We start from the raw sequence: 23717 nt of genomic DNA, 5'->3' as shown, positions 1-23717 counted from the left end.
ACCATTATAAAATAATTTGAATTCTGCTTGTACAACAGATTTGTTCAACTGCTCGTATTTCCTACATTGTTGTGGATTTTATTGATAACTTTAAATGTCTTTGTTAATTTTGTGTGACTTAAGCCAGAAAGAGAGCAGTATAAAAGGGTGATGGCAAAAGTATAAAAACACCGCTTCACTAACCTGCTCGACTGTTAGCATAACTGCTACCATGTGCTACATTAAATGTATAACGTTACATCTAACAATACAAATAAAACATACTATATTTGATTAATGTACATCTAACAACACAAATAAAACATACTATATTTGATTAATGTCTATATAGTTACCGATAAGCTTTTAATATAAGTTATTGTTTTAGTTAAGACACTCACCTGGGACTGGACCATCTGGACATTTACTGCTCTGCACCACAAACAGCCCGTTATGACGCGTGATTTAACGTCTCCGCAACTTTTCCACGCAAACCTGGAAGGCACAGCCCACGGTGCGAGATCGACCGTACTCCGGTTGGACACGGACCTCATCCTCCGTGAAGGGCTTAGCACACACTAAAGTACCTTTCCTCAGAGTAATTGTCGTCTCCTCCTCTCACCATATAGCCCAATTCAACGCTTATTTTTATTTTCGTAGGTGGGAAAATGAAATGATAAATACGTTTTTTTTTTTTTTTAATTAGAACACAATGGCACACTATACACATCTGAATACTTTTGGTCTCTGCTATTTTTCGGCAAGCGAATGAACGCTGTAGCGCTTTCACTGGAAAATAACTTGAGATCTGGGATTTGGAGCGAGTTCGCAAAACATTTGATTCATATCGCGACTCCGAAGATCGTTTCGCGAATCTTATGATCGGGCCATCGGAGTTCGCAAAACATTTGATTCAGATCCGGACTCCGAAGCGCATTTAGCGAATAATTTGATCGGGGCTTCGGAGCGAGTCGGCAAAACATTTGATTCAGATCTGGACTCCTAAGCGCATTTAGCGAATCATTTGATCGGGGCTTCGGAGCGAGTCGGCAAAACATTTGATTCAGATCGGGACTCCGAAGCGCATTTCGCGAATAATTTGATCGGTGCTTCGGAGCGAGTCGGCAAAACATTTGATTCAGATCGGGACTCCGAAGCGCATTTCGCGAATCATTTGAGATCTGGTCTTTCGAGCGGATTTGCAAAACATTTGATTCTATCATGTACTTGTCCAGATCAACTTTTAATAAAGAGAAAAGAGTTTTAGAGACAGATTTTTGTCAATAGCCTGTTAGTAATCCCACAGTCCATAGCATCAGTAACTGTATAATTTAGTAAGGGAAAATTAAAACAAAATAGGATGAGTTTCAATTTTTATTTTATTTTTGTAGAAATGGTCATCTTAACCTCTGTGCAGTGTTCAGGTTATTTCAGGACCCCAAATTAAATTCTAATACTAATACTGCATCATACAGGTGTTTATTTGAGTTGAATATTTCGATAATCATGTAAGGAAACGAAGCCATAATTTGATAAGTTTACATTTACATTTATTCATTCAGCAGACGCTTTTATCCAAAGCGACTTACAAATGAGGATAAAAAACAACACAACGAAAAACAACAAAAAGGGCAACCAAAAGTTTATGAGTATAAACAAGATGCATGCAATATGAAGGCAGATATTGTCTGATATGTTAAGAAATAATATAAAACAAAAAGTCCAGATGATTCAAGCTGTTCGTGACTGTGATTGTAACAGCAGCAGCAGAGATTATTAACCGTAAATGAAAACATTTAAAACTCTGATTCCTCAATTAGAAAATAAATAAATAAAAATGTAGCAAAACATTACATTCAGATGATATGTAGAACTCTCTGTGATTATCAGTGTCAGACAGGCATACTACTCTGGCTGTGACATCATCATCCTGGGGAGGGACTTTGAGAGGATTCATATCATCCCAGGAGCCAAACACGGGAACATCTAGGTGGACACACACACACACACACACACACACACACACACACGGTTCTGGTGTCCAAACAACATCAAGGTCTTTATAAACTGTTACAGCACTTTCTCAGAGTGACAAATAGCATAGCTTTTAGCCTCATGGTTGCAGTTTGAGGTTTAGGAATTAGTTTTATTAATTTTTTTTTAGCCTTTATGTTATGTCAGTTTTAATAATTTTAGCATTTCAACTTTTTTTGTAAAAAGTTACTACTTTATAAATTAAATGAAAACAGTACTAAAATTTGTGCTTTTTACTTTACAAATCATTGCAAAGCAACTTTACAGAAAATACGTTTCTCCCATATTTAGTAGTAGCTTACACGACTTATCTATATCATTTTACTTTAGCTTTATTTCAATTACAGAAAACTGTTTTTAGATGTTTCAGTCTTAGTTAACAACAATGACACATAGTTGGTTGCTTTGGGAATAAATGTTTAACTGTGTGAGCTTATTTTATATATTTATTTCTTTAAATAAAATGTAAAAATTATATAAATTTTTTGTACGAGTTTCTGTCTTGTGCTGAATGCTAAAAAGATGATGCTTTAAAGACCAAACGGTTGACGGTACCCATTCACTTCCATAGTATTTCTTCCTGTAGCATAGAAGTCAATGGGTGCCGTCAACTGTTCACTCTCAAAAAACATCTTCTTTAGTGTTCAGCAGAAAAAAAAACACTTTCAGGCTGAGGAAGAGTAAACGATAGCAGGATATGATTGTTTGATTCCTCTCACACAGACAATATACAGTTGTGTTCCAAATTATTCAACCCCCTTGACTTGCAAGACAATTTGCAGTGGAGGATAACATTTTATGAAATCAATTTAACAAAATCACCATGTGGGTGTTTTGAAACTGCTGGGTGTTTCTGAATCATGCAATCTAAATGATCCCCCTTACCCAACCCCACCCCTAAACCTAACGTCACTATTACATCAACTAATCAGGTATCATGGTGTAAAAACACCTTGATCTCATAACTCCCATTACTTTTTTTTTTTTTTTTGAGATAACAAAAAAGGGGAAAACAGAGACATGTGAATCTGTAAAGCAATAAGATGCATACTGTATAACATATCAATCATGTTTCTAATACATTAAGTATCCTTTTCAGCAGTTTAAATGTCTTTAGAGCTTTTCGATTATTCTGTATTGAAGTTAGAGAGTCGTAAAAAAATCTTCAGAAATCTACCATTTGGTACAGTACGATATACATTTTGCTTTATGTATGATATTTTCCTAACAGAGTAAGAAGTTTAATAATAGTATCCATTTCCAACAAAAAAAAAAAGTGAAGTGACATTCAGCCAAGTATGGTGACCCATACTCAGAATTTGTGCTCTGCATTTAACCCACCCGAAGTGCACACACACAGAGCAGTGAACACACACACCCGGAGCAGTGGGCAGCCATTTATGCTGCGGCGCCCGGGGAGCAGTTGGGGGTTCAATGCCTTGCTCAAGGGCACCTAAGTCGTGGTATTGAAGGTGGAGAGAGAATTGTACATGCACTCCCACCCACAATTCCTGCCGGCCCGGGACTCGAACTCAGAACCTTTCTTATAAAACTTATAAAATAACTCAAAAAGAAACCAAGAAACTTGGGACCAAAATAATTTAGTATAATTACAACTGAAAAATAAGTGTACAATTGTTTCATTTTCTTCTTTACAGAAACTACATAATGGCAAAAACCCTTCTTTAAACTTACAAATAAAATCATTACATGGATAGTATCTGTTTATTATTTTAAAGTGAGTTTCTTTAACTTTATTAGGAATTACATATTTATTTATATCTGACCACAAATTCTTAAAACCACCCATTACTTTCCTGCAGAGACCTATACTTGGTCGACTTCTGGCGACAGCGGAAGTTCGTCACTACGTTTGTGCACGGCCACGGAGCCTATTAACATAAAGCAAACAACAATACATGTATTATTTTGAGTTAAGCATAACACTTTAATAAAAACAACTCATTAATTTGGAAAGTTACTATCACATGTATGCAATAATATACCAGTTACTTAGAACATCAATTCAAAGTTAAATAACCTACAAACCATTATAAAATAATTTGAATTCTGCTTGTACAACAGATTTGTTCAACTGCTCGTATTTCCTACATTGTTGTGGATTTTATTGATAACTTTAAATGTCTTTGTTAATTTTGTGTGACTTAAGCCAGAAAGAGAGCAGTATAAAAGGGTGATGGCAAAAGTATAAAAACACCGCTTCACTAACCTGCTCGACTGTTAGCATAACTGCTACCATGTGCTACATTAAATGTATAACGTTACATCTAACAATACAAATAAAACATACTATATTTGATTAATGTACATCTAACAACACAAATAAAACATACTATATTTGATTAATGTCTATATAGTTACCGATAAGCTTTTAATATAAGTTATTGTTTTAGTTAAGACACTCACCTGGGACTGGACCATCTGGACATTTACTGCTCTGCACCACAAACAGCCCGTTATGACGCGTGATTTAACGTCTCCGCAACTTTTCCACGCAAACCTGGAAGGCACAGCCCACGGTGCGAGATCGACCGTACTCCGGTTGGACACGGACCTCATCCTCCGTGAAGGGCTTAGCACACACTAAAGTACCTTTCCTCAGAGTAATTGTCGTCTCCTCCTCTCACCATATAGCCCAATTCAACGCTTATTTTTATTTTCGTAGGTGGGAAAATGAAATGATAAATACGTTTTTTTTTTTTTTTAAATTAGAACACAATGGCACACTATACACATCTGAATACTTTTGGTCTCCGCTATTTTTCGGCAAGCGAATGAACGCTGTAGCGCTTTCACTGGAAAATAACTTGAGATCTGGGATTTGGAGCGAGTTCGCAAAACATTTGATTCATATCGCGACTCCGAAGATCGTTTCGCGAATCTTATGATCGGGCCATCGGAGTTCGCAAAACATTTGATTCAGATCCGGACTCCGAAGCGCGTTTCGCGAATAATTTGATCGGGGCTTCGGAGCGAGTCGGCAAAACATTTGATTCAGATCGGGACTCCTAAGCGCATTTAGCGAATCATTTGATCGGGGCTTCGGAGCGAGTCGGCAAAACATTTGATTCAGATCGGGACTCCGAAGCGCATTTCGCGAATAATTTGATCGGTGCTTCGGAGCGAGTCGGCAAAACATTTGATTCAGATCGGGACTCCGAAGCGCATTTCGCGAATCATTTGATCGGGGCTTCGGAGCGAGTCGGCAAAACATTTGATTCAGATCGGGACTCCGAAGCGCATTTCGCGAATCATTTGAGATCTGGTCTTTCGAGCGGATTTGCAAAACATTTGATTCTATCATGTACTTGTCCAGATCAACTTTTAATAAACAGAAAAGAGTTTTAGAGACAGATTTGTGTCAATAGCCTGTTAGTAATCCCACAGTCCATAGCATCAGTAACTGTATAATTTAGTAAGGGAAAATTAAAACAAAATAGGATGAGTTTCAATTTTTATTTTATTTTTGTAGAAATGGTCATCTTAACCTCTGTGCAGTGTTCAGGTTATTTCAGGACCCCAAATTAAATTCTAATACTAATACTGCATCATACAGGTGTTTATTTGAGTTGAATATTTCGATAATCATGTAAGGAAACGAAGCCATAATTTGATAAGTTTACATTTACATTTATTCATTCAGCAGACGCTTTTATCCAAAGCGACTTACAAATGAGGATAAAAAACAACACAACGAAAAACAACAAAAAGGGCAACCAAAAGTTTATGAGTATAAACAAGATGCATGCAATATGAAGGCAGATATTGTCTGATATGTTAAGAAATAATATAAAACAAAAAGTCCAGATGATTCAAGCTGTTCGTGACTGTGAGTGTAACAGCAGCAGCAGAGATTATTAACCGTAAATGAAAACATTTAAAACTCTGATTCCTCAATTAGAAAATAAATAAATAAAAATGTAGCAAAACATTACATTCAGATGATATGTAGAACTCTCTGTGATTATCAGTGTCAGACAGGCGTACTACTCTGGCTGTGACATCATCATCCTGGGGAGGGACTTTGAGAGGATTCAGATCATCCCAGGAGCCAAACACGGGAACATCTAGGTGGACACACACACACACACACACACACACACACGGTTCTGGTGTCCAAACAACATCAAGGTCTTTATAAACTGTTACAGCACTTTCTCAGAGTGACAAATAGCATAGCTTTTAGCCTCATGGTTGCAGTTTGAGGTTTGGGAATTAGTTTCATTAAATTTTTTTTAGCCTTTATGTTATGTCAGTTTTAATAATTTTAGCATTTCAACTTTTTTGGTAAAAAGTTACTACTTTATAAATTAAATGAAAACAGTACTAAAATTAGTGCTTTTTACTTTACAAATCATTGCAAAGCAACTTTACAGAAAATAAGTTTCTCCCATATTTAGTAGTAGCTTACACGACTTATCTATATCATTTTACTTTAGCTTTATTTCAATTACAGAAAACTGTTTTTAGTTGTTTCAGTCTTAGTTAACAACAATGACACATAGTTGGTTGCTTTGGGAATAAATGTTTAACTGTGTGAGCTTATTTTATATATTTATTTCTTTAAATAAAATGTAAAAAATTATATATATTTTTTGTACGAGTTTCTGTCTTGTGCTGAATGCTAAAAAGATGATGCTTTAAAGACCAAATGGTTGACGGTACCCATTCACTTCCATAGTATTTCTTCCTGTAGCATAGAAGTCAATGGGTGCCGTCAACTGTTCACTCTCAAAAAACATCTTCTTTAGTGTTCAGCAGAAAAAAAAACACTTTCAGGTTGAGGAAGAGTAAACGATAGCAGGATATGATTGTTTGATTCCTCTCACACAGACAATATACAGTTGTGTTCCAAATTATTCAACCCCCTTGACTTGCAAGACAATTTGCAGTGGAGGATAACATTTTATGAAATCAATTTAACAAAATCACCATGTGGGTGTTTTGAAACTGCTGGGTGTTTCTGAATCATGCAATCTAAATAATCCCCCTTACCCAACCCCACCCCTAAACCTAACGTCACTATTACATCAACTAATCAGGTATCATGGTTTAAAAACACCTTGATCTCATAACTCCCATTACTTTTTTTTTTTTTTTAGATAACAAAAAAGGGGAAAACAGAGACATGTGAATCTGTAAAGCAATAAGATGCATACTGTATAACATATCAATCATGTTTCTAATATATTAAGTATCCTTTTCAGCAGTTTAAATGTCTTTAGAGCTTTTCGATTATTCTGTATTGAAGTTAGAGAGTCGTAAAAAAATCTTCAGAAATCTACCATTTGGTACAGTACGATATACATTTTGCTTTATGTATGATATTTTCATAACAGAGTAAGAAGTTTAATAATAGTATCCATTTCCAATAAACCAGTATCACAATCCATAAACAAGACCATTACATCGGTTATTGTGACAAACTTATAAAATAACTCAAAAAAAAAAAAAACTTGGGACCAAAATAATTTAGTATAATTAAAACTGAAAAATAAGTGTACAATTGTTTCATTTTCTTCTTTACAGAAACTACATAATGGCAAAAACCCTTCTTTAAACTTACTAATAAAATCATTACATGGATAGTATCTGTTTATTATTTTAAAGTGAGTTTCTTTAACTTTATTAGGAATTACATATTTATTTATATCTGACCACAAATTCTTAAAACCACCCATTACTTTCCTGCAGAGACCTATACTTGGTCGACTTCTGGCGACAGCGGAAGTTCGTCACTACGTTTGTGCACGGCCACGGAGCCTATTAACATAAAGCAAACAACAATACATGTATTATTTTGAGTTAAGCATAACACTTTAATAAAAACAACTCATTAATTTGGAAAGTTACTATCACATGTATGCAATAATATACCAGTTACTTAGAACATCAATTCAAAGTTAAATAACCTACAAACCATTATAAAATAATTTGAATTCTGCTTGTACAACAGATTTGTTCAACTGCTCGTATTTCCTACATTGTTGTGGATTTTATTGATAACTTTAAATGTCTTTGTTAATTTTGTGTGACTTAAGCCAGAAAGAGAGCAGTATAAAAGGGTGATGGCAAAAGTATAAAAACACCGCTTCACTAACCTGCTCGACTGTTAGCATAACTGCTACCATGTGCTACATTAAATGTATAACGTTACATCTAACGATACAAATAAAACATACTATATTTGATTAATGTACATCTAACAATACAAATAAAACATACTATATTTGATTAATGTCTATATAGTTACCGATAAGCTTTTAATATAAGTTATTGTTTTAGTTAACACACTCACCTGGGACTGGACCATCTGGACATTTACTGCTCTGCACCACAAACAGCCCGTTATGACGCGTGATTTAACGTCTCCGCAACTTTTCCACGCAAACCTGGAAGGCACAGCCCACGGTGCGAGATCGACCGTACTCCGGTTGGACACGGACCTCATCCTCCGTGAAGGGCTTAGCACACACTAAAGTACCTTTCCTCAGAGTAATTGTCGTCTCCTCCTCTCACCATATAGCCCAATTCAACGCTTATTTTTATTTTCGTAGGTGGGAAAACTATGAAATGATAAATACGTTTTTTTTTTTTTTTAATTAGAACACAAAGGCACACTATAGCGAATGAACGCTGTAGCGCTTTCACTGGAAAATAACTTGAGATCTGGGATTTGGAGCGAGTTCGCAAAACATTTGATTCATATCGCGACTCCGAAGCGCATTTAGCGAATCATTTGATCGGGGCTTCGGAGCGAGTCGGCAAAACATTTGATTCAGATCGGGACTCCGAAGCGCATTTAGCGAATCATTTGATCGGGGCTTCGGAGCGAGTCGGCAAAACATTTGATTCGGATCGGGACTCCGAAGCGCGTTTAGCGAATCATTTGATCGGAGCTTCGGAGCGAGTCGGCAAAACATTTGATTCAGATCGGGACTCCGAAGCGCGTTTCGTGAATCATTTGATCGGTGCTTCGGAGCGAGTCGGCAAAACATTTGATTCAGATCGGGACTCCGAAGCGCGTTTCGCGAATAATTTGATCGGGGCTTCGGAGCGAGTCGGCAAAACATTTGATTCAGATCGGGACTCCGAAGCGCATTTCGCGAATCATTTGAGATCTGGTCTTTCGAGCGGATTTGCAAAACATTTGATTCTATCATGTACTTGTCCAGATCAACTTTTAATAAAGAGAAAAGAGTTTTAGAGACAGATTTTTGTCAATAGCCTGTTAGTAATCCCACAGTCCATAGCATCAGTAACTGTATAATTTAGTAAGGGAAAATTAAAACAAAATAGGATGAGTTTCAATTTTTATTTTATTTTTGTAGAAATGGTCATCTTAACCTCTGTGCAGTGTTCAGGTTATTTCAGGACCCCAAATTAAATTCTAATACTAATACTGCATCATACAGGTGTTTATTTGAGTTGAATATTTCGATAATCATGTATGAAACGAAGCCATAATTTGATAAGTTTACATTTACATTTATTCATTCAGCAGACGCTTTTATCCAAAGCGACTTACAAATGAGGATAAAAAACAACACAACGAAAAACAACAAAAATGGCAACCAAAAGTTTATGAGTATAAACAAGATGCATGCAATATGAAGGCAGATATTGTCTGATATGTTAAGAAATAATATAAAACAAAAAGTCCAGATGATTCAAGCTGTTCGTGACTGTGAGTGTAACAGCAGCAGCAGAGATTATTAACCGTAAATGAAAACATTTAAAACTCTGATTCCTCAATTAGAAAATAAATAAATAAAAATGTAGCAAAACATTACATTCAGATGATATGTAGAACTCTCTGTGATTATCAGTGTCAGACAGGCGTACTACTCTGGCTGTGACATCATCATCCTGGGGAGGGACTTTGAGAGGATTCAGATCATCCCAGGAGCCAAACACGGGAACATCTAGGTGGACACACACACACACACACACACACACACACACACGGTTCTGGTGTCCAAACAACATCAAGGTCTTTATAAACTGTTACAGCACTTTCTCAGAGTGACAAATAGCATAGCTTTTAGCCTCATGGTTGCAGTTTGAGGTTTAGGAATTAGTTTTATTAATTTTTTTTTAGCCTTTATGTTATGTCAGTTTTAATAATTTTAACATTTCAACTTTTTTGGTAAAAAGTTACTACTTTATAAATTAAATGAAAACAGTACTAAAATTTGTGCTTTTTACTTTACAAATCATTGCAAAGCAACTTTACAGAAAATACGTTTCTCCCATATTTAGTAGTAGCTTACACGACTTATCTATATCATTTTACTTTAGCTTTATTTCAATTACAGAAAACTGTTTTTAGTTGTTTCAGTCTTAGTTAACAACAATGACACATAGTTGGTTGCTTTGGGAATAAATGTTTAACTGTGTGAGCTTATTTTATATATTTATTTCTTTAAATAAAATGTAAAAATTATATATATTTTTTGTACGAGTTTCTGTCTTCTGCTGAATGCTAAAAAGATGATGCTTTAAAGACCAAATGGTTGACGGTACCCATTCACTTCCATAGTATTTCTTCCTGTAGCATAGAAGTCAATGGGTGCCGTCAACTGTTCACTCTCAAAAAACATCTTCTTTAGTGTTCAGCAGAAAAAAAAACACTTTCAGGCTGAGGAAGAGTAAACGATAGCAGGATATGATTGTTTGATTCCTCTCACACAGACAATATACAGTTGTGTTCCAAATTATTCAACCCCCTTGACTTGCAAGACAATTTGCAGTGGAGGATAACATTTTATGAAATCAATTTAACAAAATCACCATGTGGGTGTTTTGAAACTGCTGGGTGTTTCTGAATCATGCAATCTAAATGATCCCCCTTACCCAACCCCACCCCTAAACCTAACGTCACTATTACATCAACTAATCAGGCATCATGGTGTAAAAACACCTTGATCTCATAACTCCCATTACTTTTTTTTTTTTTTTTGAGATAACAAAAAAGGGGAAAACAGAGACATGTGAATCTGTAAAGCAATAAGATGCATACTGTATAACATATCAATCATGTTTCTAATACATTAAGTATCCTTTTCAGCAGTTTAAATGTCTTTAGAGCTTTTCGATTATTCTGTATTGAAGTTAGAGAGTCGTAAAAAAATCTTCAGAAATCTACCATTTGGTACAGTCGATATACATTTTGCTTTATGTATGATATTTTCCTAACAGAGTAAGAAGTTTAATAATAGTATCCATTTCCAACAAAAAATAAAAGTGAATTGACATTCAGCCAAGTATGGTGACCCATACTCAGAATTTGTGCTCTGCATTTAACCCACCCGAAGTGCACACACACAGAGCAGTGAACACACACACCCGGAGCAGTGGGCAGCCATTTATGCTGCGGCGCCCGGGGAGCAGTTGGGGGTTCAATGCCTTGCTCAAGGCCACCTAAGTCGTGGTATTGAAGGTGGAGAGAGAATTGTACATGCACTCCCACCCACGATTCCTGCCGGCCCGGGACTCGAACTCAGAACCTTTCGATTGGGAGTCGGACTCTCTAACCATTAGGCCACGACTTCCCCTGGATTAAACCACTATCACAATCCATAAACAAGACCATTACATCGGTTATTGTGACAAACTTATAAAATAACTCAAAAAGAAACCAAGAAACTTGGGACCAAAATAATTTAGTATAATTACAACTGAAAAATAAGTGTACAATTGTTTCATTTTCTTCTTTACAGAAACTACATAATGGCAAAAACCCTTCTTTAAACTTACAAATAAAATCATTACATGGATAGTATCTGTTTATTATTTTAAAGTGAGTTTCTTTAACTTTATTAGGAATTACATATTTATTTATATCTGACCACAAATTCTTAAAACCACCCATTACTTTCCTGCAGAGACCTATACTTGGTCGACTTCTGGCGACAGCGGAAGTTCGTCACTACGTTTGTGCACGGCCACGGAGCCTATTAACATAAAGCAAACAACAATACATGTATTATTTTGAGTTAAGCATAACACTTTAATAAAAACAACTCATTAATTTGGAAAGTTACTATCACATGTATGCAATAATATACCAGTTACTTAGAACATCAATTCAAAGTTAAATAACCTACAAACCATTATAAAATAATTTGAATTCTGCTTGTACAACAGATTTGTTCAACTGCTCGTATTTCCTACATTGTTGTGGATTTTATTGATAACTTTAAATGTCTTTGTTAATTTTGTGTGACTTAAGCCAGAAAGAGAGCAGTATAAAAGGGTGATGGCAAAAGTATAAAAACACCGCTTCACTAACCTGCTCGACTGTTAGCATAACTGCTACCATGTGCTACATTAAATGTATAACGTTACATCTAACAATACAAATAAAACATACTATATTTGATTAATGTACATCTAACAACACAAATAAAACATACTATATTTGATTAATGTCTATATAGTTACCGATAAGCTTTTAATATAAGTTATTGTTTTAGTTAAGACACTCACCTGGGACTGGACCATCTGGACATTTACTGCTCTGCACCACAAACAGCCCGTTATGACGCGTGATTTAACGTCTCCGCAACTTTTCCACGCAAACCTGGAAGGCACAGCCCACGGTGCGAGATCGACCGTACTCCGGTTGGACACGGACCTCATCCTCCGTGAAGGGCTTAGCACACACTAAAGTACCTTTCCTCAGAGTAATTGTCGTCTCCTCCTCTCACCATATAGCCCAATTCAACGCTTATTTTTATTTTCGTAGGTGGGAAAATGAAATGATAAATACGTTTTTTTTTTTTTTTAATTAGAACACAATGGCACACTATACACATCTGAATACTTTTGGTCTCTGCTATTTTTCGGCAAGCGAATGAACGCTGTAGCGCTTTCACTGGAAAATAACTTGAGATCTGGGATTTGGAGCGAGTTCGCAAAACATTTGATTCAGATCGGGACTCCGAAGCGCATTTAGCGAATCATTTGATCGGGGCTTCGGAGCGAGTCGGCAAAACATTTGATTCGGATCGGGACTCCGAAGCGCGTTTAGCGAATCATTTGATCGGAGCTTCGGAGCGAGTCGGCAAAACATTTGATTCAGATCGGGACTCCGAAGCGCGTTTCGTGAATCATTTGATCGGTGCTTCGGAGCGAGTCGGCAAAACATTTGATTCAGATCGGGACTCCGAAGCGCGTTTCGCGAATAATTTGATCGGGGCTTCGGAGCGAGTCGGCAAAACATTTGATTCAGATCGGGACTCCGAAGCGCATTTCGCGAATCATTTGAGATCTGGTCTTTCGAGCGGATTTGCAAAACATTTGATTCTATCATGTACTTGTCCAGATCAACTTTTAATAAAGAGAAAAGAGTTTTAGAGACAGATTTTTGTCAATAGCCTGTTAGTAATCCCACAGTCCATAGCATCAGTAACTGTATAATTTAGTAAGGGAAAATTAAAACAAAATAGGATGAGTTTCAATTTTTATTTTATTTTTGTAGAAATGGTCATCTTAACCTCTGTGCAGTGTTCAGGTTATTTCAGGACCCCAAATTAAATTCTAATACTAATACTGCATCATACAGGTGTTTATTTGAGTTGAATATTTCGATAATCATGTAAGGAAACGAAGCCATAATTTGATAAGTTTACATTTACATTTATTCATTCAGCAGACGCTTTTATCCAAAGCGACTTACAAATGAGGATAAAAAACAACACAACGAAAAACAACAAAAATGGCAACCAAAAGTTTATAAGTGAGTATAAACAAGATGCATGCAATATGAAGGCAGATATTGTCTGATATGTTAAGAAATAATATAAAACAAAAAGTCCAGATGATTCAAGCTGTTCGTGACTGTGAGTGTAACAGCAGCAGCAGAGATTATTAACCGTAAATGAAAACATTTAAAACTCTGATTCCTCAATTAGAAAATAAATAAATAAAAATGTAGCAAAACATTACATTCAGATGATATGTAGAACTCTGTGTGATTATCAGTGTCAGACAGGCGTACTACTCTGGCTGTGACATCATCATCCTGGGGAGGGACTTTGAGAGGATTCAGATCATCCCAGGAGCCAAACACGGGAACATCTAGGTGGACACACACACACACACACACACACACACGGTTCTGGTGTCCAAACAACATCAAGGTCTTTATAAACTGTTACAGCACTTTCTCAGAGTGACAAATAGCATAGCTTTTAGCCTCATGGTTGCAGTTTGAGGTTTGGGAATTAGTTTTATTAAATTTTTTTTAGCCTTTATGTTATGTCAGTTTTAATAATTTTAGCATTTCAACTTTTTTGGTAAAAATTTACTACTTTATAAATTAAATGAAAACAGTACTAAAATTAGTGCTTTTTACTTTACAAATCATTGCAAAGCAACTTTACAGAAAATAAGTTTCTCCCATATTTAGTAGTAGCTTACACAACTTATCTATATCATTTTACTTTAGCTTTATTTCAATTACAGAAAACTGTTTTTAGTTGTTTCAGTCTTAGTTAACAACAATGACACATAGTTGGTTGCTTTGGGAATAAATGTTTAACTGTGTGAGCTTATTTTATATATTTATTTCTTAAAATAAAATGTAAAAAATTATATATATTTTTTGTACGAGTTTCTGTCTTGTGCTGAATGCTAAAAAGATGATGCTTTAAAGACCAAACGGTTGACGGTACCCATTCACTTCCATAGTATTTCTTCCTGTAGCATAGAAGTCAATGGGTGCCGTCAACTGTTCACTCTCAAAAAACATCTTCTTTAGTGTTCAGCAGAAAAAAAAACACTTTCAGGTTGAGGAAGAGTAAACGATAGCAGGATATGATTGTTTGATTCCTCTCACACAGACAATATACAGTTGTGTTCCAAATTATTCAACCCCCTTAACTTGCAAGACAATTTGCAGTGGAGGATAACATTTTATGAAATCAATTTAACAAAATCACCATGTGGGTGTTTTGAAACTGCTGGGTGTTTCTGAATCATGCAATCTAAATGATCCCCCTTACCCAACCCCACCCCTAAACCTAACGTCACTATTACATCAACTAATCAGGCATCATGGTGTAAAAACACCTTGATCTCATAACTCCCATTACTTTTTTTTTTTTTTTTGAGATAACAAAAAAGGGGAAAACAGAGACATGTGAATCTGTAAAGCAATAAGATGCATACTGTATAACATATCAATCATGTTTCTAATACATTAAGTATCCTTTTCAGCAGTTTAAATGTCTTTAGAGCTTTTCGATTATTCTGTATTGAAGTTAGAGAGTCGTAAAAAAATCTTCAGAAATCTACCATTTGGTACAGTCGATATACATTTTGCTTTATGTATGATATTTTCCTAACAGAGTAAGAAGTTTAATAATAGTATCCATTTCCAACAAAAAATAAAAGTGAATTGACATTCAGCCAAGTATGGTGACCCATACTCAGAATTTGTGCTCTGCATTTAACCCACCCGAAGTGCACACACACAGAGCAGTGAACACACACACCCGGAGCAGTGGGCAGCCATTTATGCTGCGGCGCCCGGGGAGCAGTTGGGGGTTCAATGCCTTGCTCAAGGCCACCTAAGTCGTGGTATTGAAGGTGGAGAGAGAATTGTACATGCACTCCCACCCACGATTCCTGCCGGCCCGGGACTCGAACTCAGAACCTTTCGATTGGGAGTCGGACTCTCTAACCATTAGGCCACGACTTCCCCTGGATTAAACCACTATCACAATCCATAAACAAGACCATTACATCGGTTATTGTGACAAACTTATAAAATAACTCAAAAAGAAACCAAGAAACTTGGGACCAAAATAATTTAGTATAATTACAACTGAAAAATAAGTGTACAATTGTTTCATTTTCTTCTTTACAGAAACTACATAATGGCAAAAACCCTTCTTTAAACTTACAAATAAAATCATTACATGGATAGTATCTGTTTATTATTTTAAAGTGAGTTTCTTTAACTTTATTAGGAATTACATATTTATTTATATCTGACCACAAATTCTTAAAACCACCCATTACTTTCCTGCAGAGACCTATACTTGGTCGACTTCTGGCGACAGCGGAAGTTCGTCACTACGTTTGTGCACGGCCACGGAGCCTATTAACATAAAGCAAACAACAATACATGTATTATTTTGAGTTAAGCATAACACTTTAATAAAAACAACTCATTAAGTTGGAAAGTTACTATCACATGTATGCAATAATATACCAGTTACTTAGAACATCAATTCAAAGTTAAATAACCTACAAACCATTATAAAATAATTTGAATTCTGCTTGTACAACAGATTTGTTCAACTGCTCGTATTTCCTACATTGTTGTGGATTTTATTGATAACTTTAAATGTCTTTGTTAATTTTGTGTGACTTAAGCCAGAAAGAGAGCAGTATAAAAGGGTGATGGCAAAAGTATAAAAACACCGCTTCACTAACCTGCTCGACTGTTAGCATAACTGCTACCATGTGCTACATTAAATGTATAACGTTACATCTAACAATACAAATAAAACATACTATATTTGATTAATGTACATCTAACAACACAAATAAAACATACTATATTTGATTAATGTCTATATAGTTACCGATAAGCTTTTAATATAAGTTATTGTTTTAGTTAAGACACTCACCTGGGACTGGACCATCTGGACATTTACTGCTCTGCACCACAAACAGCCCGTTATGACGCGTGATTTAACGTCTCCGCAACTTTTCCACGCAAACCTGGAAGGCACAGCCCACGGTGCGAGATCGACCGTACTCCGGTTGGACACGGACCTCATCCTCCGTGAAGGGCTTAGCACACACTAAAGTACCTTTCCTCAGAGTAATTGTCGTCTCCTCCTCTCACCATATAGCCCAATTCAACGCTTATTTTTATTTTCGTAGGTGGGAAAATGAAATGATAAATACGTTTTTTTTTTTTTTTAATTAGAACACAATGGCACACTATACACATCTGAATACTTTTGGTCTCTGCTATTTTTCGGCAAGCGAATGAACGCTGTAGCGCTTTCACTGGAAAATAACTTGAGATCTGGGATTTGGAGCGAGTTCGCAAAACATTTGATTCATATCGCGACTCCGAAGATCGTTTCGCGAATCTTATGATCGGGCCATCGGAGTTCGCAAAACATTTGATTCAGATCCGGACTCCGAAGCGCATTTAGCGAATAATTTGATCGGGGCTTCGGAGCGAGTCGGCAAAACATTTGATTCAGATCTGGACTCCTAAGCGCATTTAGCGAATCATTTGATCGGGGCTTCGGAGCGAGTCGGCAAAACATTTGATTCAGATCGGGACTCCGAAGCGCATTTCGCGAATAATTTGATCGGTGCTTCGGAGCGAGTCGGCAAAACATTTGATTCAGATCGGGACTCCGAAGCGCATTTCGCGAATCATTTGATCGGGGCTTCGGAGCGAGTCGGCAAAACATTTGATTCAGATCGGGACTCCGAAGCGCATTTCGCGAATCATTTGAGATCTGGTTTTTCGAGCGGATTTGCAAAACATTTGATTCTATCATGTACTTGTCCAGATCAACTTTTAATAAAGAGAAAAGAGTTTTAGAGACAGATTTTTGTCAATAGCCTGTTAGTAATCCCACAGTCCATAGCATCAGTAACTGTATAATTTAGTAAGGGAAAATTAAAACAAAATAGGATGAGTTTCAATTTTTATTTTATTTTTGTAGAAATGGTCATCTTAACCTCTGTGCAGTGTTCAGGTTATTTCAGGACCCCAAATTAAATTCTAATACTAATACTGCATCATACAGGTGTTTATTTGAGTTGAATATTTCGATAATCATGTAAGGAAACGAAGCCATAATTTGATAAGTTTACATTTACATTTATTCATTCAGCAGACGCTTTTATCCAAAGCGACTTACAAATGAGGATAAAAAACAACACAACGAAAAACAACAAAAAGGGCAACCAAAAGTTTATGAGTATAAACAAGATGCATGCAATATGAAGGCAGATATTGTCTGATATGTTAAGAAATAATATAAAACAAAAAGTCCAGATGATTCAAGCTGTTCGTGACTGTGAGTGTAACAGCAGCAGCAGAGATTATTAACCGTAAATGAAAACATTTAAAACTCTGATTCCTCAATTAGAAAATAAATAAATAAAAATGTAGCAAAACATTACATTCAGATGATATGTAGAACTCTCTGTGATTATCAGTGTCAGACAGGCATACTACTCTGGCTGTGACATCATCATCCTGGGGAGGGACTTTGAGAGGATTCAGATCATCCCAGGAGCCAAACACGGGAACATCTAGGTGGACACACACACACACACACACACACACACACACACACGGTTCTGGTGTCCAAACAACATCAAGGTCTTTATAAACTGTTACAGCACTTTCTCAGAGTGACAAATAGCATAGCTTTTAGCCTCATGGTTGCAGTTTGAGGTTTAGGAATTAGTTTTATTAATTTTTTTTTAGCCTTTATGTTATGTCAGTTTTAATAATTTTAGCATTTCAACTTTTTTTGTAAAAAGTTACTACTTTATAAATTAAATGAAAACAGTACTAAAATTTGTGCTTTTTACTTTACAAATCATTGCAAAGCAACTTTACAGAAAATACGTTTCTCCCATATTTAGTAGTAGCTTACACGACTTATCTATATCATTTTACTTTAGCTTTATTTCAATTACAGAAAACTGTTTTTAGATGTTTCAGTCTTAGTTAACAACAATGACACATAGTTGGTTGCTTTGGGAATAAATGTTTAACTGTGTGAGCTTATTTTATATATTTATTTCTTTAAATAAAATGTAAAAATTATATAAATTTTTTGTACGAGTTTCTGTCTTGTGCTGAATGCTAAAAAGATGATGCTTTAAAGACCAAACGGTTGACGGTACCCATTCACTTCCATAGTATTTCTTCCTGTAGCATAGAAGTCAATGGGTGCCGTCAACTGTTCACTCTCAAAAAACATCTTCTTTAGTGTTCAGCAGAAAAAAAAACACTTTCAGGCTGAGGAAGAGTAAACGATAGCAGGATATGATTGTTTGATTCCTCTCACACAGACAATATACAGTTGTGTTCCAAATTATTCAACCCCCTTGACTTGCAAGACAATTTGCAGTGGAGGATAACATTTTATGAAATCAATTTAACAAAATCACCATGTGGGTGTTTTGAAACTGCTGGGTGTTTCTGAATCATGCAATCTAAATGATCCCCCTTACCCAACCCCACCCCTAAACCTAACGTCACTATTACATCAACTAATCAGGTATCATGGTGTAAAAACACCTTGATCTCATAACTCCCATTACTTTTTTTTTTTTTTTTGAGATAACAAAAAAGGGGAAAACAGAGACATGTGAATCTGTAAAGCAATAAGATGCATACTGTATAACATATCAATCATGTTTCTAATACATTAAGTATCCTTTTCAGCAGTTTAAATGTCTTTAGAGCTTTTCGATTATTCTGTATTGAAGTTAGAGAGTCGTAAAAAAATCTTCAGAAATCTACCATTTGGTACAGTACGATATACATTTTGCTTTATGTATGATATTTTCCTAACAGAGTAAGAAGTTTAATAATAGTATCCATTTCCAACAAAAAAAAAAAGTGAAGTGACATTCAGCCAAGTATGGTGACCCATACTCAGAATTTGTGCTCTGCATTTAACCCACCCGAAGTGCACACACACAGAGCAGTGAACACACACACCCGGAGCAGTGGGCAGCCATTTATGCTGCGGCGCCCGGGGAGCAGTTGGGGGTTCAATGCCTTGCTCAAGGGCACCTAAGTCGTGGTATTGAAGGTGGAGAGAGAATTGTACATGCACTCCCACCCACAATTCCTGCCGGCCCGGGACTCGAACTCAGAACCTTTCTTATAAAACTTATAAAATAACTCAAAAAGAAACCAAGAAACTTGGGACCAAAATAATTTAGTATAATTACAACTGAAAAATAAGTGTACAATTGTTTCATTTTCTTCTTTACAGAAACTACATAATGGCAAAAACCCTTCTTTAAACTTACTAATAAAATCATTACATGGATAGTATCTGTTTATTATTTTAAAGTGAGTTTCTTTAACTTTATTAGGAATTACATATTTATTTATATCTGACCACAAATTCTTAAAACCACCCATTACTTTCCTGCAGAGACCTATACTTGGTCGACTTCTGGCGACAGCGGAAGTTCGTCACTACGTTTGTGCACGGCCACGGAGCCTATTAACATAAAGCAAACAACAATACATGTATTATTTTGAGTTAAGCATAACACTTTAATAAAAACAACTCATTAATTTGGAAAGTTACTATCACATGTATGCAATAATATACCAGTTACTTAGAACATCAATTCAAAGTTAAATAACCTACAAACCATTATAAAATAATTTGAATTCTGCTTGTACAACAGATTTGTTCAACTGCTCGTATTTCCTACATTGTTGTGGATTTTATTGATAACTTTAAATGTCTTTGTTAATTTTGTGTGACTTAAGCCAGAAAGAGAGCAGTATAAAAGGGTGATGGCAAAAGTATAAAAACACCGCTTCACTAACCTGCTCGACTGTTAGCATAACTGCTACCATGTGCTACATTAAATGTATAACGTTACATCTAACAATACAAATAAAACATACTATATTTGATTAATGTACATCTAACAACACAAATAAAACATACTATATTTGATTAATGTCTATATAGTTACCGATAAGCTTTTAATATAAGTTATTGTTTTAGTTAAGACACTCACCTGGGACTGGACCATCTGGACATTTACTGCTCTGCACCACAAACAGCCCGTTATGACGCGTGATTTAACGTCTCCGCAACTTTTCCACGCAAACCTGGAAGGCACAGCCCACGGTGCGAGATCGACCGTACTCCGGTTGGACACGGACCTCATCCTCCGTGAAGGGCTTAGCACACACTAAAGTACCTTTCCTCAGAGTAATTGTCGTCTCCTCCTCTCACCATATAGCCCAATTCAACGCTTATTTTTATTTTCGTAGGTGGGAAAATGAAATGATAAATACGTTTTTTTTTTTTTTTAATTAGAACACAATGGCACACTATACACATCTGAATACTTTTGGTCTCCGCTATTTTTCGGCAAGCGAATGAACGCTGTAGCGCTTTCACTGGAAAATAACTTGAGATCTGGGATTTGGAGCGAGTTCGCAAAACATTTGATTCATATCGCGACTCCGAAGATCGTTTCGCGAATCTTATGATCGGGCCATCGGAGTTCGCAAAACATTTGATTCAGATCCGGACTCCGAAGCGCGTTTCGCGAATAATTTGATCGGGGCTTCGGAGCGAGTCGGCAAAACATTTGATTCAGATCGGGACTCCTAAGCGCATTTAGCGAATCATTTGATCGGGGCTTCGGAGCGAGTCGGCAAAACATTTGATTCAGATCGGGACTCCGAAGCGCATTTCGCGAATAATTTGATCGGTGCTTCGGAGCGAGTCGGCAAAACATTTGATTCAGATCGGGACTCCGAAGCGCATTTCGCGAATCATTTGATCGGGGCTTCGGAGCGAGTCGGCAAAACATTTGATTCAGATCGGGACTCCGAAGCGCATTTCGCGAATCATTTGAGATCTGGTCTTTCGAGCGGATTTGCAAAACATTTGATTCTATCATGTACTTGTCCAGATCAACTTTTAATAAAGAGAAAAGAGTTTTAGAGACAGATTTGTGTCAATAGCCTGTTAGTAATCCCACAGTCCATAGCATCAGTAACTGTATAATTTAGTAAGGGAAAATTAAAACAAAATAGGATGAGTTTCAATTTTTATTTTATTTTTGTAGAAATGGTCATCTTAACCTCTGTGCAGTGTTCAGGTTATTTCAGGACCCCAAATTAAATTCTAATACTAATACTGCATCATACAGGTGTTTATTTGAGTTGAATATTTCGATAATCATGTAAGGAAACGAAGCCATAATTTGATAAGTTTACATTTACATTTATTCATTCAGCAGACGCTTTTATCCAAAGCGACTTACAAATGAGGATAAAAAACAACACAACGAAAAACAACAAAAAGGGCAACCAAAAGTTTATGAGTATAAACAAGATGCATGCAATATGAAGGCAGATATTGTCTGATATGTTAAGAAATAATATAAAACAAAAAGTCCAGATGATTCAAGCTGTTCGTGACTGTGAGTGTAACAGCAGCAGCAGAGATTATTAACCGTAAATGAAAACATTTAAAACTCTGAATCCTCAATTAGAAAATAAATAAATAAAAATGTAGCAAAACATTACATTCAGATGATATGTAGAACTCTCTGTGATTATCAGTGTCAGACAGGCGTACTACTCTGGCTGTGACATCATCATCCTGGGGAGGGACTTTGAGAGGATTCAGATCATCCCAGGAGCCAAACATGGGAACATCTAGGTGGACACACACACACACACACACACACACACACACACACACGGTTCTGGTGTCCAAACAACATCAAGGTCTTTATAAACTGTTACAGCACTTTCTCAGAGTGACAAATAGCATAGCTTTTAGCCTCATGGTTGCAGTTTGAGGTTTAGGAATTAGTTTTATTAATTTTTTTTTAGCCTTTATGTTATGTCAGTTTTAATAATTTTAGCATTTCAACTTTTTTTGTAAAAAGTTACTACTTTATAAATTAAATGAAAACAGTACTAAAATTTGTGCTTTTTACTTTACAAATCATTGCAAAGCAACTTTACAGAAAATACGTTTCTCCCATATTTAGTAGTAGCTTACACGACTTATCTATATCATTTTACTTTAGCTTTATTTCAATTACAGAAAACTGTTTTTAGTTGTTTCAGTCTTAGTTAACAACAATGACACATAGTTGGTTGCTTTGGGAATAAATGTTTAACTGTGTGAGCTTATTTTATATATTTATTTCTTTAAATAAAATGTAAAAATTATATAAATTTTTTGTACGAGTTTCTGTCTTGTGCTGAATGCTAAAAAGATGATGCTTTAAAGACCAAACGGTTGACGGTACCCATTCACTTCCATAGTATTTCTTCCTGTAGCATAGAAGTCAATGGGTGCCGTCAACTGTTCACTCTCAAAAAACATCTTCTTTAGTGTTCAGCAGAAAAAAAAACACTTTCAGGCTGAGGAAGAGTAAACGATAGCAGGATATGATTGTTTGATTCCTCTCACACAGACAATATACAGTTGTGTTCCAAATTATTCAACCCCCTTGACTTGCAAGACAATTTGCAGTGGAGGATAACATTTTATGAAATCAATTTAACAAAATCACCATGTGGGTGTTTTGAAACTGCTGGGTGTTTCTGAATCATGCAATCTAAATGATCCCCCTTACCCAACCCCACCCCTAAACCTAACGTCACTATTACATCAACTAATCAGGTATCATGGTGTAAAAACACCTTGATCTCATAACTCCCATTACTTTTTTTTTTTTTTTTGAGATAACAAAAAAGGGGAAAACAGAGACATGTGAATCTGTAAAGCAATAAGATGCATACTGTATAACATATCAATCATGTTTCTAATACATTAAGTATCCTTTTCAGCAGTTTAAATGTCTTTAGAGCTTTTCGATTATTCTGTATTGAAGTTAGAGAGTCGTAAAAAAATCTTCAGAAATCTACCATTTGGTACAGTACG

The 23717-nt window shown here is 36.0% G+C and overlaps 1 protein-coding gene across 32 annotated transcripts in view; it reads right to left on the bottom strand.

Moving 5' to 3' along the window:
- LOC128019109 (AP-3 complex subunit sigma-1) overlaps nt 1-23717 on the bottom strand; it is a 173328-nt gene that overhangs the window by 102623 nt on the left and 46988 nt on the right. The window contains exon 2 of one of the 32 annotated variants that reach the window (XM_052605139.1): nt 20208-20279. The exons of 27 other annotated variants lie outside the window; for them this stretch is intronic. In XM_052605139.1, the coding sequence (XP_052461099.1) occupies nt 20208-20279 (72 nt within the window). Of the gene's footprint in view, nt 1-3833; nt 3906-7725; nt 7798-11918; nt 11991-16072; nt 16145-20207; nt 20280-23717 lie in introns of all 32 variants that reach the window. 4 more of the 32 variants (XM_052605140.1, XM_052605141.1, XM_052605142.1 and 1 more) reach the window with 4 other exon arrangements.

The sequence above is a fragment of the Carassius gibelio genome, chromosome A8 (assembly GCF_023724105.1).
Source record: "Carassius gibelio isolate Cgi1373 ecotype wild population from Czech Republic chromosome A8, carGib1.2-hapl.c, whole genome shotgun sequence".
Taxonomy (NCBI): domain Eukaryota; kingdom Metazoa; phylum Chordata; class Actinopteri; order Cypriniformes; family Cyprinidae; genus Carassius; species Carassius gibelio.
This window is presented reverse-complemented; position numbering and strand designations above follow the sequence as displayed.